The 17,361-nt window shown below is 36.5% G+C and overlaps 1 protein-coding gene across 3 annotated transcripts in view; it reads right to left on the bottom strand.

The window, feature by feature from the left end:
• Positions 1-17,361, bottom strand: part of Asxl2 (ASXL transcriptional regulator 2) — a 75,839-nt gene that overhangs the window by 20,069 nt on the left and 38,409 nt on the right. For 2 of the 3 annotated variants that reach the window (XM_028778091.1, XM_028778092.1), the window contains 3 exons: positions 13,349-13,464; positions 8,921-9,044; positions 7,348-7,491 (listed from right to left, as the gene is read on the bottom strand). In XM_028778091.1, coding sequence (XP_028633924.1) covers positions 7,348-7,491; positions 8,921-9,044; positions 13,349-13,464 — 384 coding nt within the window. Of the gene's footprint in view, positions 1-7,347; positions 7,492-8,920; positions 9,045-13,348; positions 13,465-13,546; positions 13,644-17,361 lie in introns of those variants that run through there. The other variant, XM_028778093.1, reaches the window with a different exon arrangement.

Raw genomic sequence — 17,361 nt, forward strand, 5'->3', positions numbered from 1 at the left:
TCCCTCCTCACCCCTATTACTCCTAAACATTTTTAAATAGAAAATCCAACCCAGATGTAATGGTATATATTTGCAATCCTTAGGCAGAGGCAGAAAGAACTAGAGTTCAAAGCTACCCTGGGCTTTGAGTTCCAGTCTAGCATGATCTGCATTTTTGCTTTATAGCAGCAACAAGATAAACATATTTGAGTACACAAAGATTAATAATACTAATTTTAAAATTCTGGTGCTTTGTTTTTACACATTTTTATAATTTTTAATATTTCCACTGACTCTTATTTTTATATCTTCCATCTTTCATTAGTTTTCATTATATAAATTTAAATCTTGCAATACAATTTTAGGAAAATTAAAAGGTAACTTAATGTAAAAAATAGTTTCTATGAAAAAGGTGAACAAAGCAATAAATGAATGTGAAATATGCTGGAAACAGCAAGACCAAAACCTTTTAAGAAGTTCTGGAACTGAAATTTATAGCATAATCTTAAAAAAAAAAAAAAATCACTTGTAGAAAACCTGTCTCAAAACAGACACCATCAAAAAGTCCCCCTCTTGATAAGGCTCAAGAATCATTGTGAGAGACAGGGCAGAAAGGCTGTAAGGACAAGATTTTTGTTGGACTGAGGTAAACACTCTCATCTGCACATGACAAGTTTCAGTTTTGATCTCATAGCTGCTATACTATTTGAACTCAGTGAGTTATATTTTTAAGACAGGACTTGAAGTTGGGTGAGAATGTTGCCAGGGAATCAGAGTTGGGTGTTATTTATGAATGTATTAAGTGCTCAAAAAAAATACTTAAAATGATACTACAAATGATATTAAACAAGTAATCTGGTATAAAATATATAGTCAAGAAATTAACCAGAGTAAAGCAGATTATTTTGAGAATTTTAAGGAAAAAAGAAAAAAATAGAATGAGAAGCCTTAACATATTCCTAACTAGAGGTCAAGAATTGAAAATTTGGGGCTGGAAAAAGATGGATCACGAGATAAGACGACTTATGCAAACATGATGACCTAAGTTCAGATCTATAGCATTGACATGAAAAGTCAGGTTTGTACACATATGCATGTAACCCCAAAGATGGTGCATGTGGTGGAGGGGTGAGATAGCAGAGAGAGACAGAAATAGGAGGGTTCCCGGAGGAGGTCTGCTGGTCAGCCAGACTGGCTAAAAACTATCAACTCCAGACTTGGTGAAATACCCTGTCTCAAGAGAATAAGACAGACAATGATGGGGAAAGACAAATGGTATGGTGCACACCCTCCATGTAACACAACACTACAAACACACACAGACACACACAGACACACAGACACACACACACACGAGTGGGGGGGAGGGAAGGAGGGAGAGAAACAGAAACAGAGAAAGAGATTGATTTAAGAGAATGGGAAAGGGCAACATTTAAAGGAATAATTTTTTTAAAAAATATTTATTTAGTTTTATGCACATTGGAGTTCTGCTTGCAGTCTGTGTGAGGGTGCCAATCCCTTAAAACTAGAGTTACAGACAATTGTGAGCGGCTATGTGGGTGCTGGGAATTGAACTTGGGTCCTCTGGAAAAGCAGGCAGTGCTCTTAAATGCTGAGTCATCTCTCCAGCTCTAAAAAGTAAGTTCCAGTTTTAAAAGATATGCAACTAACTTCCTTAAATCTTGCCCTTTTCCCATTCTCTTAAATTACTAGAAACAGGAAAACAAATTACTAGAAACAAGAAAATATCTAAAGAATTAAAAGTAAAATATATTCCAAGTAGAAAAAGTAATCTTTGTGTGAACCAAACTTAAGACAAGGGACTGGGGATTTACTCAGTGCTTGTCTGCATGTGCAAAGCTCTGGATTCTACTTCCAGCACTGTGGGAATGGGGTCTACACAAGGAGGGCATACCCAAAATCCTAGTGAGACAGAGGCAGGGTGATATGAGTCTGAGAACTCCTATTTCCCGTGTGCTCCACACACACACACACACACACACACACACACACACACACACACACAAAGGACAACAAAAGCATGATGGTGTGCAACTATTAATCTTATGGCTGGAAGGCAAAGAGAGATTTCAGGACTATTTAAGGTTAGTGACTCAGCTACATTTAGATAGATAGATAGATAGATAGATAGATAGATAGATAGGCAGGCGGACAGACAGACAGACAGACGGACAGCAAGCAGTTGGGTTCACAAACAATCTAAGACAGGAGGACAGGGAGGTTGAAGTCAGGTAGCACTGGCTACACAGTAAAATCTTATTGAAATATACAGAACAGAAATGATAATAGCAGTGAATTTAGAACAAAGCTAACTATAAAAACTACAAACGTAAAAACTGAAAGCAGAAGTGTGTATATTAATAGATACAAGCACCTAAATCAATAATAAAATAAATGTAATTGATATCAAATAACAATAAAAAGACTTGTATAATTAAAAACTTGAAGTCTTTGAAGAAAAAAAAAGAAAACAGAAGATGAAAAAATAATCTCCCATGCTCATGGATTGGTAAAACCAACATAGTAAGATAGGTATCTCACCAAAAGCAACCTACAGATTCAATGTAATTCTCATCAAACTTCCAATACAATTCTTCATAGATCTTGAAGAGCTTTATATGAAAGCACAAAAACCTAGGATTGTTAAAACAATCCTGAACAATAAAAACTTCGGAAGGTCTGATGGGTTCTGAATAAAACCAGCATTATCAATCAGCATAAAAACAGACAAGATGATTAATGGAATAGACTTGAAGACCAGAACATAAATCCACATAATTATAGACACTGGATTTTTTTATAAAGAGGCCAGAAAAAAAAAAACACTAGAAGACAGCATCTACAACAAATATTTTTGGTCAAACAATATCTGCTTGTAGAAGAATCCAAGTAGGCCCACATCTATCAAGCTGTACACAACTCAACTCCAAATGGATCAAAGACCTCAACATAAAACCAGGTACATTAAACTCGATTGAAGAGAAGGTAGGGAATAGCCTTGAAATACTTAGCATAGGAAAAGACTTCCCAAACAGAACACTAAAGGCAAAGGCAAGAAGAATAATTAATAAATACGATTTCATGAAAATAAAAAGCTTCTGCATGGCAAAGGCCACCATCATTCTGACAAAGCAGCAGCCTACCAATCAGGAAAAGATTTTTACCAAGTATATATCCAATAAAGGACTATATCCAAAATATACTCAAAAACCTTGATTTCAAAAATACAAATAGCCCAATTGAAAAATTAAATGAGGCACAAATCTAAACAAAGAATTCTTTTTTTTTTTTTTTTTCCTTCTGAGACAGGGTTTCTCTGTGTAGCCCTGGCTGTCCTGGAACTCACTCTGTAGACCAAGCTAGCCTCGAACTCAGAAATCCGCCTGCCTCTGCCTCCCAAGTGCTGGGATTAAAGGCGTGTGCCACCACCGCCCGACTAAACAAAGAATTCTTTAAAGAGGAAATTCAAATGGCTGAGAAACACTTATATGTTTACCATCCTTAGCCATCAGGGAAATGTAATTCAAACCCTTGAAACTCCATCTTAGACCTGTCAGAATGACTAAGATTAATAAAATAAGTGACAGTCCATGCTGGTGAGGATTGGAACAAGGGGAAAAATCATCTACTGCTAGCTTTTAAGCACATATAAAGACCTTGTCTTAAAGAAATCATGTGTTTGTGTGAGACAGAGAAATCCCCATAAAAATCATATTTTAACATATCTTGCTTTTCGGCCTCGACAGCCATCTTCCAGTTAACTCGCCAAAATGACGAACACAAAGGGAAAGAGGAGAGGCACTCGGTGTATGTTCTCTAGGCCTTTTAGGAAACATGGAGTTGTTCCTTTGGCCACATACGTGCGAATCTATAAGAAGGGTGATATTGTAGACATCAAGGGAATGGGTACTGTTCAAAAAGGAATGCCCCATAAGTGTTACCACGGCAAAACCAAAAGAGTCTACAATGTCACCCAGCATGCCGTGGGCATCATTGTAAACAAGCAGGTTAAGGGCAAGATTCTGGCCAAGAGGATCAATGTGCGGGTTGAGCACATTAAACACTCAAAGAGCAGAGACAGCTTCCTGAAGCGGGGGAAGGAGAACGATCAGAAGAAAAAGGAAGCCAAAGAGAAGGGCACCTGGGTTCAGCTGAAGCGCCAGCCTGCACCACCCAGAGAAGCACACTTTGTGAGGACTAATGGAAAGAGCCCGAGCTGCTGGAGCCCATTCCATACGAATTCATGGCCTAGTGTATAAAAGAAATAAAGGACCCAAATGCAGAGTTTTTCCTTAGGTTCAAAAAAAAAACCATATCTTACACAATCAGTAACTAAGCTTACCAAAAAAGGGACACTTATAAAACAATGCTTTAATTTAAAATGTAAAATGTATGTGATTGTATATAGGTGTGTGCATATTACTGCAGTGCCTGAGGAGAGAATTAAGAGCTGGAGTTTAAGGTGGTTGAGAGCCTTGAGATGTGCTGGGAACCAACCTCTGAAAGAGCAGTACAGGTTGTAAACTCCTGAGCTGTCACTCCAGTCACAGGGTTCATTATTTTAGATTAATAACCTTGATTCAATGAACTCAAAATTCACTGAACAAGTAGGACTTCAATACTGTTAAGCCTAAAAGACCATGTCTCTGCTATTTCAAAAAATACCAATATTAACAATAACCACAGTAACACCAGCAGCAGAGTTATTTCTGAACAATTATATTAACTTGCTTTTCACAAAGCTCCATGAAGCAAATAATGCTTACTATTATTACTTTATATATATATTTTTTATTTTTGTTTTTTTTTTTGTTTTTGTTTTTTTTCGAGACAGGGTTTCTCTGTATAGGCCTGGCTGTCCTGGAACTCACTCTGTAGACCAGGCTGGCCTCGAACTCAGAAACCCACCTGCCTCTGCCTCCCAAGTGCTGGGATTAAAGGCGTGCGCCACCACCGCTTCTGCATAGCTAGGATCACAGGCACATACTGCTCTGCACATAGCACTCGGTAATTATTAGTATCCACTGTACAGATACATAAATGTGCTCAAACTACACAATTAATTAATGTAACAAATTGAAACCAGAAAAGCCAAGTTTCTGTCCGTTTTTTATCACTACTCCACTCAGGTAGAGAATCAGAACCTATGACATTTGGCCAGCTCAAAGTTCAGAAATCGTTATATAGATGGAAAAATAAGTGCAAAATCTTTTTTCAGACAAGGAAGTAAGTTTTAAAAATTTTAAAAACATCTTTTCAAGCCAAATGACAATAAGTAGAACGAAAGAGGTAAAGATTGTCAAGAGGGGGGATGAGGGAGAAAAGATACTTTTAAGCAAGATCTCAGTGTGTTAACACAGTATAACAGTATAACATGTAATACTTCTACCTCAGCCTACAAGAAAGAACTAGGATTATATGGGTAGTTTAAAGAATCTAATAGTTTCAAAAGATCTGGGAACTTGTAAATGTGCCTGTACAATTATCTTCTGATCTTCCCTATTCTTTACTGATCAACTAATCTACTAAGTATTATGGAAGCCAAGCAGAAAAATAGCATTTACATATTTGTATTTGACTAACTGCTCAAATTTCAGGATGGTGCCTATGAAGATATGAACGTGAAAAGCTGATGACAAGCTCCTGCCACCTTGGTTCCAGCTAGTGGCACTGCTTGGGGAGATGGGCATGGTAGGCAGAGGTGATTACTGGGACAGACCTTTGAGGTATAGTCTGATAATGACTGACCACAAGTAAGTGACATGACCAGTCTAGTTCCACTGTCACATACAAGAACTGGCGCCACTGCTTTGCTTCTTCTACTTGTTACCTCCAGTCTGTGAACCAAAATAAACCTCTTAACATCCTTAAGTTGCTCATGTGTCTTGTCACAAGAATGAACAAACTACACAATGCCACATCACTGGTCTGCAGCTCAATGTGATATTCCTAAATCTAAAGGTGTTTCATTCAACTTCAACACATAATAAACTATTTTCTACTTAGAGTAAAACATCAAAATGCTTTCATTCATTTTTAATTCTTTTTTCAACCATATGCCTCATCTTCCTTCCTTTCTTTTTTTTTTTTTTTTGGAGAGAGTTTCTCTGTATATCTCTGGCTGTCCTGGAACTCACTCTGCAGACCAGGCTGGCCTCGAACTCAGAAATCTACCTGCTTCTGCCTCCCAAGTGCTGAGATTAAAGGAGTGCGCCACCACTGCCAGGCAATGCCTCACCTTTCTTTTCTGTCATCCATCTTTCCAGTTCTTGAGCCCTTTTCGTGGTCTGTAGCCATAGTTGGCTTATTTATGACAATTCCTTTTCAGCTTCATCCAATTTTCATCTTTCAACCTTTGTTGACACCTGCCCATTTGGCTGTCTCCTTGTTTTCTTCAATCAAACTGATTAAATTATTTTGTCCGTATTCTCATTTTAATGGGACTTCCAAGGAGTTCAATTTACAATATTTAATTATAATCCCTTCTATTTTTTTTATCTATAGAAACAAAACGATGTAGGACCTATTGGTACAAAGAAAAGTAAACCAAAAAATGACTGATAACAGATCTTTCTGTGAAACAGTTTGATAAGGGATGAATGGAAGAATATGAGACAACTAAGAGTTCAAAGATAAAAGGATAAAATTAATAATGAGAAATGGCATTAAATCCATTCTATCTGTGTTTCTTTTTATCTCTGAAAAGCAATTATCAAATCTGAAAGTGGTGGTGTTTCCTATTATATCATCACTTGTGAGGCTGAAGCAGGGAGAGTATAACTTAAAACCCAGTCCTCGAGTATCTCACACTGTCTTAGTGAGACACTGTCTTTAAAAAAAAGGCAACAAGTAAATTTGACAAGCTGGGGATTAAAGATGTACAGCTCAGTGGTACAGCAAGTCCCTAGCACATTTAAAGCTGTGGGATACTATTGCTCCGTATGAAACAAACCAAGAAAACAAAATAAAACGCCAAAGAAATTATATCAAAGACATTTTTAAAAATATCAAGATAATGTTTTAAAAAAATAAGTCTAGCCCAGGAATAGTGGTGCACACCTTTAGTCCCAGCACTTTGAGAGGAAAAGATCAGTGGATCTCTATGAGTTCAAGGCCAGCCTCATCTACAGAACAAATTCCAGCAACAGCTAGGGCTTTATAGTGAGACCTTCTTCCAAATCAAACCAATCCAAACCAAAACAAAAGAAAACAAAAGGAAAGAAATATGTCTGACTTTTTAAAATAAAATTAAAATTATACAATAACTCAAGCCAGTGGCTAATGATTTCAAATATACTGTGAACACACTCTTGCACCAAAAAATGAAGTCCTTGTAAACTAACTTACTTGTGTGGAGTCTGTCAGACCTCTGGAAAGACTTCTTCCCCAAGCCTAGCAGAGAACTTTCCACTTTCACTGAGGAAGAAAAGCTGGAATTTGAGTTCTGGGGACTGCTTGACTGTCCATCAGATTGCTTTCCTTCCCATAGGGCTAGGGGGAAAAATACATGAAGACTGGTGAAAGAGGTTCATATACAAAAGCCCATCGAGGGTGAGCAAGACAGGCTGCTACCAAACCAACAACCTGAGTTGATCTGGGGCCCCTGCATGGTAGAGACTCCCACAAGCCAGCCTCAGACATCCACATACATTTGCTCCCAGACCCCAATAAATCTAATAATTAAAAAAAAATCAAACTATTATTCCATAATTATAGGAGTTATGATTGAAAAAATGTAGGCCTCTTGACTGATTTGTAAAATAAAACCCCTATATCTTCTTACATTATTTATCTCCAATGGTAAATATCTGCTCTAGCAAAAATGAAAAGTGCTGAAAGACTCAGATCTTTGATTTTTATGGAATTCCACAGAAATGTTTTAATTAAATTTTATAATACAAACAAAGTCTCGTGTGGCCAAACAACTAATCACAAAACAAGCAACAATACCCAAAACTCATGTAACATGTCCAATGGAAAATTAAGTGTATGTATTTTAGAAAGCCTATACAATTTTTCACATTTTAGCCTTAAGTTTATTTTGATTTGATGTTTATGAATGTTTTGCCTCCATGTATATTATTGCCTTACTTGTATGTGCAGTGTCCGCAGTGTCCACAGATACCAAACAATGGAATCAGATCCCCTTGAACTAGAGTTAAAAGTGTCTGTGAGCCACCATGTAGGTGGCAGGCATTAATACCAAGCCCTGTGCAAGAGGAGTACATATTCTTAATGAATGAGCCTTCTAGTTCCATTTTCATATTTTAATTGAGGGCAGTGATAAGGACTTCACTAAGTTCAAAAAGTTCTTATTGAATAAGTTTGAGCCTCAAAAACCACATAAAGAACCATATTACAGCACACTTGTAATCCCACTATTGGGAAGTGGAGATAGGAGCATTCCAGAGGTTAGTTGGTCAGCCAGTTTAGACTAAACCATAAGCTCCAGGCCAATCAGAGATCCTGTACAAAACAAAACCATCAGAAGTTGGATGGTACAGGGGAATGACATCTCAGGCCATCCTATGACCTCAACCTGCATGTACACCTACCTGCCTAGATGTACACACATAGACAAAGAGTTCTCTTTGACCTGAAAAGAAGGAGTGTGTGTGTAATAAATTTAGGCTTCCAAATGTAATCAGGGTTGATACATCAGAGGTTTCTCATTAATTTTCTTCTTATACCCAAATTTCACTGCTATACTTTGAATTAAGTACATGGTAATTTTATATAAAAGTATTTTCTATTTATCCTAGGATTTTGTATCAGTTCTGTGGCACCAGAAAGATTATGCTAATAAATATAGCAAATTTAAAAATGAACAATTCAGTATAAAAATTTACAATATCAAAAGTAAAAATATGCTGGGAAAAAAACAATTCCATTGGATAAGGTGAATGCTGAGTCTGCCTACCAGGTTTGGCAGGTACAGAGTCACTGGCTGCTCTGACAGTCGTGAGAGACAGGTGCTGATTGGAGACGGACATGCTTGGCCTGCGTTGCTGCTGCTGTTTCTTCTGTTGTTGTTGCTTCAGGGCCTACAAAATAAAAACCAACAGTGAACAACAAGCAAACTGCGTCATTCAAATGGTGAGAACTTATTCTGAAATCTACTCAGTGCAAACAAAAGCTTAAATTAAACAAAACTGGCAAGGCCTAAATGACTTTTTAGAGTTTAGGTAATTTGAGGGGAGGCCAAGATTATTGCTTTATATATATAGAGATACAAGGAAAAATCACTAGAATATTTTTTCCAAACTTAAAAAATTGAGGGGAAAAAAAGGCGAGGAATTTACAATCTTCTAATTAGAAAACTGCACTCGTACTTTATCATATCTGAAAAAAGACTTGTAAGCCATCCACAAATAACAGCTTGATTTAACTTGATTGTATGGAAAGAGGCAAATATTTGTATTAAATTACCTTGGGCAAAAGCAATGAGACTTGTCAAAGGTAACTTATCTTCTGGTTATTTTATGTCAATTTTACTTCTACAAGGTTCTTAATAGAGTTAACTTGATATTATTTAGAATAAATATTTTAAAAGAAAGAAGGCCTGTGAGATGGCTCAGTGGATAAAAGTATCCCTCTTCAAACCTAGATCCCAGAGTTTGATCCCTAGGACTCACACAGAGGAAGAAGAGAAATGACTCACAAAAGTTGTTCTCTGACCTCCACGTGTGTGCAAAGATATATACATATATATAGACAGACATGCACACACAAATAGAACCAAACAGTACAACAACAACAAAAAAAAATTCCCTTCTTCAAATCTTAGAAATTTATGGCTGTGACTAACTTATCAAACTTTCAGGATATAAAGTGTGAAGACATGAACATACACCCATCTTTGTGTTTCCTTAGACATTAAAGCATGTATACATACATACACATACATACCTACATATACACATGCATGTAATCAAGGGCTGGAGAGATGGCTCAGCAGTTACAAGGACTTACTGCTCTCTCAGAGAACAAAGGTTTGACTCTCAGCACTCCCATGACAACTCATGTGTGACCATGTATCATCTTGTAAATAGCTCTTCAAATAACTTTTGGTTTAAATACTCACATGACTTAAAATGTTTATGGGTTCTGAGCCAGGAGTGGTGGCACACAGCCTTCAGCATAATCTTTAGGAGGTAGAAGCAGGAGGATCTGAGTTTCAGGTCACATAGTATCTCAAAATATTAAAATTATGAGTTCTAATTATTAATAAAAAGCAAGAAATAAATTTAAAAATTTCAATTCAAACTCAAAGTTAAATTCTTTTTTGATTATCACTTAAGTTTTGGCATATAATCCTCAAGGATAATTATAGTCAATTATCTTTATTAAACTTCTTTATTCTTTTTCATATTCACATCTTTCCTAAATATTAACACTATTATTATATACTTTATAAATAGCACTATTATCTGTATTAAACCTTATTTAAGAGTACACATGGGAGCATGTGTGTGCATGTCAGAGGTTAGCTTATTGGAGATGGTGTTCTGGGGCTGGTGTTCTGGTTTATCAGGAGACTCCCCAGGATAGAACTCAGGTCACTGGGCTGGGCAGTACAGACATCTTTATCCAGTGAGTCATCTCATTGGGCCTTAGGATTTAAAAATATTTTTATTGTGAATGTTCGTTAAACACAGAAGTATGTTACATAAGAACATCTCATACAAGTACTCAGGGTAGATAAAATGTATTTTATTTTACTCCTGCTAGTTCCTTGGATCAGTCATCACGACTACCAGTGACAAGTATCAGGGAGCCCAGAAAAAAAAATACTGAAAGACCGGGAGCAGAGAAGACTTTATAACCCCATCTAGCCTTCAGTCCTTCACAATTACTCATCCCCAGTACCCAATGCCAATTCTGCATCTCACTTATGTTTTACTTAAGAGTCCTTGTTCTTTCTTTCTTTCTTTTCTTTTTTTTTTTTTTTTTTGGTTTTTTGAGACAGGTTTCTTCTCTGTGTAGCCCTGGCTGTCCTGGAACTCACTCTGTAGACCAGGCTGGCCTCGAACTCAGAAATTCACATCCCTCAGCCTCCCAAGTGCTGGGAGTAAAGGTGTGCACCATCACTGCCTGGCACTACATCTTATCATTAACAAATTTTATGCAAATATTTTTCTTCAACCTAAGTCCTAAAATGTTTAATGCTCACGGTGCATGTACATTTAAATTTTAATAGAAAATGTAAAATTTCTTTCTAACACAGTTATAGTGGCTGTGGATATAGCTCAGTGGCAGAGAACTTGCCTATCAAGCATGAGGTCCTATGTTCAATCATCCATACTTTGATTGTTTTTTATTATTATACGGCATCAGTACATGAGTTGCCAACTTCACCCTACTTAGCAATTTTTGATATAAAATACTAAAGTATGAGAATAAAAGTAGTGTCAATGTTTTCCTAACTACTTATCAGGTTTTATTTTCAATTATTTTTTAATGTTATGTGCATTGGTGTTTTGCCAATATGTCTTTTTGAGGATGTTGGAGCCTCTGGAGTTACAGACAGTTGTGAGCTGCCATGTGGGTGCTGGGAATTAAACACAGGTCCTCTGGAGGTACTCATAACCCCTGAGCCATCTCTCCAGTCCTATTTGTCAGTTTGTATTTATTAATCATTTGCTTACTCTTGGAGAGGGTTGCTAGGCAGTGTTTTGCTGTATAACGCAGGCTGCCTTGCAATTAGGATCCCCTTGCCTCAGCCTCCTAAGTACTCAGACTATGTTACTGTGCCAGACAAAGCATTAAGAGGGAGGGGAGAAAGGGAGGAAAGGAAGGAAGGAAGGGAGGAAGGGAGGAAGGGAGGAAGGGAGGAAGGAAAAAATCCAAAGACAGCTCTAGAAAATTTCAATAAAACAAAAAGCCCAACTGGCAATTAGTACAGAAAATAAGTAAGTGAAGACAAATAAGAGAATGCTATGTAATTTTACAGCAGCATTTACAATAGCTAGGTAAAAAGGAACATATTACTTCTTTTTAAACATTTATTTATTGTATATACTATGAAGCTGGGGAGGCATGTGTGCGGAGGTCAAGAACAACTCCAGGGAGTCAGTTTCCCTTCCCACCACATGAGTTCCAGGAGTGAATGCAGGTTTTCAGGTTTGAGGGTAAGTGCCTTTACCTGCTGAGCAATTTTACTGGTCCAGAAATGGAATAGTGTAGTATTCTAGAAAGAATATCCAAAACTGGTTCAAAAATAGAAAAATCAATATAACAACAAAGAACAATATAATGAAAGAAAAATGATTTTTAAAGTATTATTTATTCAACCTTGGTAGTAAAGATAATTTCTACAACTGTCTCATCAAGTCTAGAATAAAATAAACAATGTTAATATTGTGGTAGAAATTTTTTCATTTCAAATCTGCACAAGAAGAATATTACAAGATTTAAACTAAAGTAATACAGATACTACTGTATAGGCCAAGTTGGCTTCAAACTGAGCCTCCAAAGTGACAGGATTATAGGTGTGTGCTACAATACTTGACTACAAGGTAAAATTGTGGAAGGAAGGAAGGAAGGAAGGAAGGAAGGAAGGAAGGAAGGAAGGAAGGAAGGGAGGGAGGGAGGGAAGGAGGGAGGAAGGAAAAAGAAAACAATGTATGTAAAGAATGAACATATAGCGTATATTCCATACTTGCAATTAGTGCAATACTGAAAAATCTATGTATTAGATTAACAGTATTAAAGAAAATCTACCTTGCTGGGTGGTGGTGGTGCACACCTTTAATCCCAGCACTTGGGAGGCAGAGGCAGGTAGATTTCTGAGTTCGAGGCCAGCCTGGTCTACAGAGTGAGTTCCAGGACAGCCAGGGATACACAGAGAAACCCTGTCCAGGGGGGGAAAATCTAGCTTATTATTACAATAAATTCCAAAGAAAAAAAACCTAAGGATTGGGAATATGGTTCAGTGTAACAAACATTGGGTTTCATCTCCAGAACCCCAAAACAACAACCAGACAAATACAAAAACACCCTGAAAACTTAAAACACCTATTCATGATTCAGCACACACACAGACAACTTAGCAAACTGGGGAAAAATCTGGATCATCAAAATCATGTTAAAAAGAATTACAATGGGTGTTACACACAGAGTACCCAAATTTTATTAGTGGCAAATTTGTAGACCGCTGACATATACTCTGTAAAGACTCAAATCTTAAGGATTTCAAGGAATGTTACTAACAGAAGAGTTGATGTAGTGTTTTCTTGAAACATGGTCTTAGTACGTGATTATCCATTATACAACAGAAGTAAAAGCGTGAAACACCATAAGGCTCTCAATTCGAGAGATTATTCTGATAAACACACTCAATTCTTACCTGCTTTAATGCCTTTTTGCTATGCTTCTGTGATGGAGAAATGACTTTACTTGCTGGAATGGTGGGTGATGGGCAGCCTGACTGTGGAGAGGATGGCTGTGACAGTCTAGATGATACTAGAGAAAAATTGACAAGGAAAAATTGTGTTATCAGAGTTGATATCAAGCACCATTCCTTCCCCAGATCATATGCTGCTACCTGTTAAGAACTGTGACCAAACACTTTAGGGAAGGATCTTCTTTTTGGAGTTGTACTGCAAACAGTCTCCCTTTTCAGTTTATTTCCTCAGAAAGTTCTAGTGTAGGATGATAGGATGGGGAAGGGGCGTGTATTAGTATATATTACTTCTCATTGTTTAATATATTTGAAGTGATTAAAAAAGCAGGAAATCATGTATAAATCATGTTATCAAGTTAGAACCTAAGGTTCTGTGTAATATCTATATTCCCAAGGTAAAGGGGATTTTTGAAGATTCCTTTGCTGGAAACAACCACCGTCTACTTCATCAGTATCTGTTCTATATAGCCTGATTGACTACACAGAAGTCATAGCATTCCTATCTATGTTCTAGAAAGCTTAACACTATGTGAATACATTTTAATTTTTATTTTTGGTGTTCTGCTTATGTCTGTGTACCATTTTCAATGCCTAGTGCCCAAACAGGCCAGAAGAGGGTGTAACCCTGGAATGAGATTATAGACAGTTGTGAAGTACCATGGGGTTGCTGAGAATCAAACCTAGGACCTCTGGAAAAGCAGGCCATACTCCATTGAGACATCTCTCCAGCCTAACTTTTTTTTTTTTTTAAAAAAAAGAGGGTGTGTGTGTGTGTGTGAACATCTGAATAATTATTGTATGTATATGTCACATTTTGTTTATGTTTACCAACTGGCAAATTATCCACATTTTATCAATTAAGAACAAAGTTGTGGGGGCTTGAGAGATGGCTCAATGATTAAGAATACTGCTTGGACCCGTGGGTCTTCAATGGCCCATTTTCAACTCATAGCACCTACACAGAAGTTCACAATTGTCTGTAACTCCAGTTCCTGGAAATCCAAATACCTTACATAAACATGCAAGCAAAACAATGGAAATAAAATAAATACATCATTAAAAAAAAAGAATAGAACAATATTTTGAAAACATTCTCCTTAGTTATGTATGTATACCTTCAAAGTAAGAGTCTCTCTGCCTTTTTTTTTTCTTCAGCAGTTTTACACTGAAGTCTAGATCTCACCTGTAGTCTGGTAATCTCCTGGAAATAGCCCTGAGATTACAGGTGTGTACCATTTGTGAGGTTTAATTTCTCAAACATTCTTTCCTGCTCTCCTTCCTTCTGTGGGACTCCATATTTTGTTTCCTCGCTTTCTGCATTGTTTTGTCTTACTGGGCTTGTTTGCTTTGACCTTTGCATTTTTGTCTTTTTTGAGTTGGGGGGAGAGGATGAACATGAAGTTGGGTGGGAAGGGACTGTTGGAGGAGCTGGGAGGAGTTGGGAGATAGAATATGATCAAAATATATGGCATGAAAAAAAATTAAAACACACACAAAAAATCTTGTGTTTTAGGATCATGAATTCCAGGTTTGTAAGCCATGATCTCCCCACCCTCCAAGTTCTTGAGTTCGATCCAGGAGAGAAACTGTAAAGTCTTATAATAATTCCATGCTTAATTTTTTTTTTTTTGAGAAACTGCCAAGTTGTCTTATGAAATGATTACAATTCCAGTAGTAATGCATGAGGGTTCTACTTTCTTTACATAACTATCAGCATGTGTTGTTAATGTGTTTATTTGGTCAGTGAACCAAATTTTAAATTACAGGGAACATAAAATATAAGTTAATGTATTAATATTCAACTGGTTTTTCTAATGACTTATAAAAATCTCCTAACAAAAATTCTCACTTCTAAGAACTACCTGGTTATCAAAAAACAAAACATTCAGAACAGCTCTAAAAAAAAATCTAAGAATCATACTTCACTGTCTGGAAAAAAAGATAATAAAGCTATCTGTAATAATCAAGACTTATTACCTAGAAGGTTCTTCCCTAAGGCACATGCCTTTTCTAACAAACAGAAACATAACCTGTCACTAAGCCAACTCAATTACAGCACCCACCACTGAGGGCTAAACTTATGTCTTAGCATCTATGAAACTTCAAAGAGCAAACAAGATGTAAACACGAGATGAAAAACCTCTCTCTCTTACTATTTCCTTCTATAAGTTATTAACAAGTAAGTTGTTCTATGTGCCTAAATCTATACTAGGTTTGACAAGATTTTGATCAACTTTTCTAATAATCCTCTAAAGTTAGGTAAGTTCTATTTTCTACTCCAAACTCCTGAAATTCTATTTCCAGAGATAACTAGATCTAGATAACTGGATTTGCAACATTACATTTTTTCAAATATATATTTTTTAACATTTTTTATACAAAGATACCATACATATTGACTGTTATGTTATTACCTTTATTTACATATTAAAAGACTAAATTATTTTGAGAAAAGAAACAAGCTAGACTGGAACAGACCCAAGAACAAACCCAAATTTTATTTTCAGAACTAATTATCTTTTGATTAGATCACATAGTATATGCAAGTCAATCTTAAACAACAAAGTATTTATTTTTCAAGAGAGTTGTGAGCTGCCATGTCAGTGCTGGGAACTAAACCACAGTCCTCTGGAAGAATAGCCAGTGCTCTTAACCTCTGAGCCATCTCTCCAGCCCTAGCATCTTATTTTTGGAGAAAGGCTCACAACTTCTTCTAACTCCAAGGGATCAAACACCCTCAACACAGACATACATGGTAGCAAAACACCTATGAACACAAAATAAAAATCAATTATTTTTTAAAAAGAGATGGTACTTAAAAACAACATTCAACACTAGAGAAACATTTTGTGTGTTGCTTCCACTGATCTCTGTGAACAATAAAACAAAACATAGCAAGATATGACTTACAGCTATAAGAGTGGAAATATGAAGTCAGCTTGGAATACCTAGAGAGTTCTGGGAACACTTGTACACTGTGCAACCCTGTCTTAAACTTCTGTAAAACTACATTTGATTTAAATTAAAACTATTTATGAGCAGAGTAGTAGCACACAACTTTAATCCTAGCACTCATAAGGCAGAGACAGGTGGATCTCTGAGTTAGAACCCAGCCCAGTCTACAGAACGAATTCCAGGATAGCTAGAGCTACAAAAAGAAACTTTTTCAAAGGAAAACAAACAAACAAACAAACAAACAAACTAACTAACTAACTAACTAACTAAAAAACAATAAAAAAAACCCCACAACAACACAAAGTAGTGCTGTCAGCTAATATGTTTTTATATTTCTATTCTGTTTATTCTCATAACCATCCTAGTTCCTAAGTTTTCCCCTCTTCACTCCTGGGGAATAAATTCAGGACCTTAAGCATGCCAAAACCAAGTGCTTAAGACTATGTTCTATTCCTAGTTTTCTATTATAGACTTGCTTTCAAAACACAGATTAACATTATTATTAAAATCAAGACTACTACATGCATTCCTAAGATAAAACAGTAATATCTTATATTAAAAAAAAAAAAAAAAAAAAAACTAGCCGGGCAGTGGTGGTGTACGCCTTTAAATCCAGCACATGGGAGGCAGAGGCAGGTGGATTTCTGAGTTTGAGGCCAGCCTGATCTACAGAGTGAGTTCCAGGACAGCCAGGGCTACACAGAGTAACCCTGTCTCGAAAAAACCAAAAAAAACAACCCTAAATAGATGTTTGCTTTATTTCATATTTCTAGAGTATAGTACATTTATATTTTTAAAGTAATTTCATAAAGCCAAAAAGTTAGTGTCTCATTAAGTCAAAGATCCCTTCTCTGATACTAGTTACCCTGTAGGTAATAGTATGTTTTCTGTGTGTTCTGCACACATACATGAGTATGTGCACACAGCAACTACAGGACATCAGATCAGATGTGCTTAAAGTCAATGTTAAAGGTATGGCTATTTTCGAAAAACAGCTTATA

The sequence above is a fragment of the Grammomys surdaster genome, unplaced genomic scaffold, assembly GCF_004785775.1.
Source record: "Grammomys surdaster isolate TR1022 unplaced genomic scaffold, NIH_TR_1.0 324, whole genome shotgun sequence".
In the NCBI taxonomy this organism is placed as follows: domain Eukaryota; kingdom Metazoa; phylum Chordata; class Mammalia; order Rodentia; family Muridae; genus Grammomys; species Grammomys surdaster.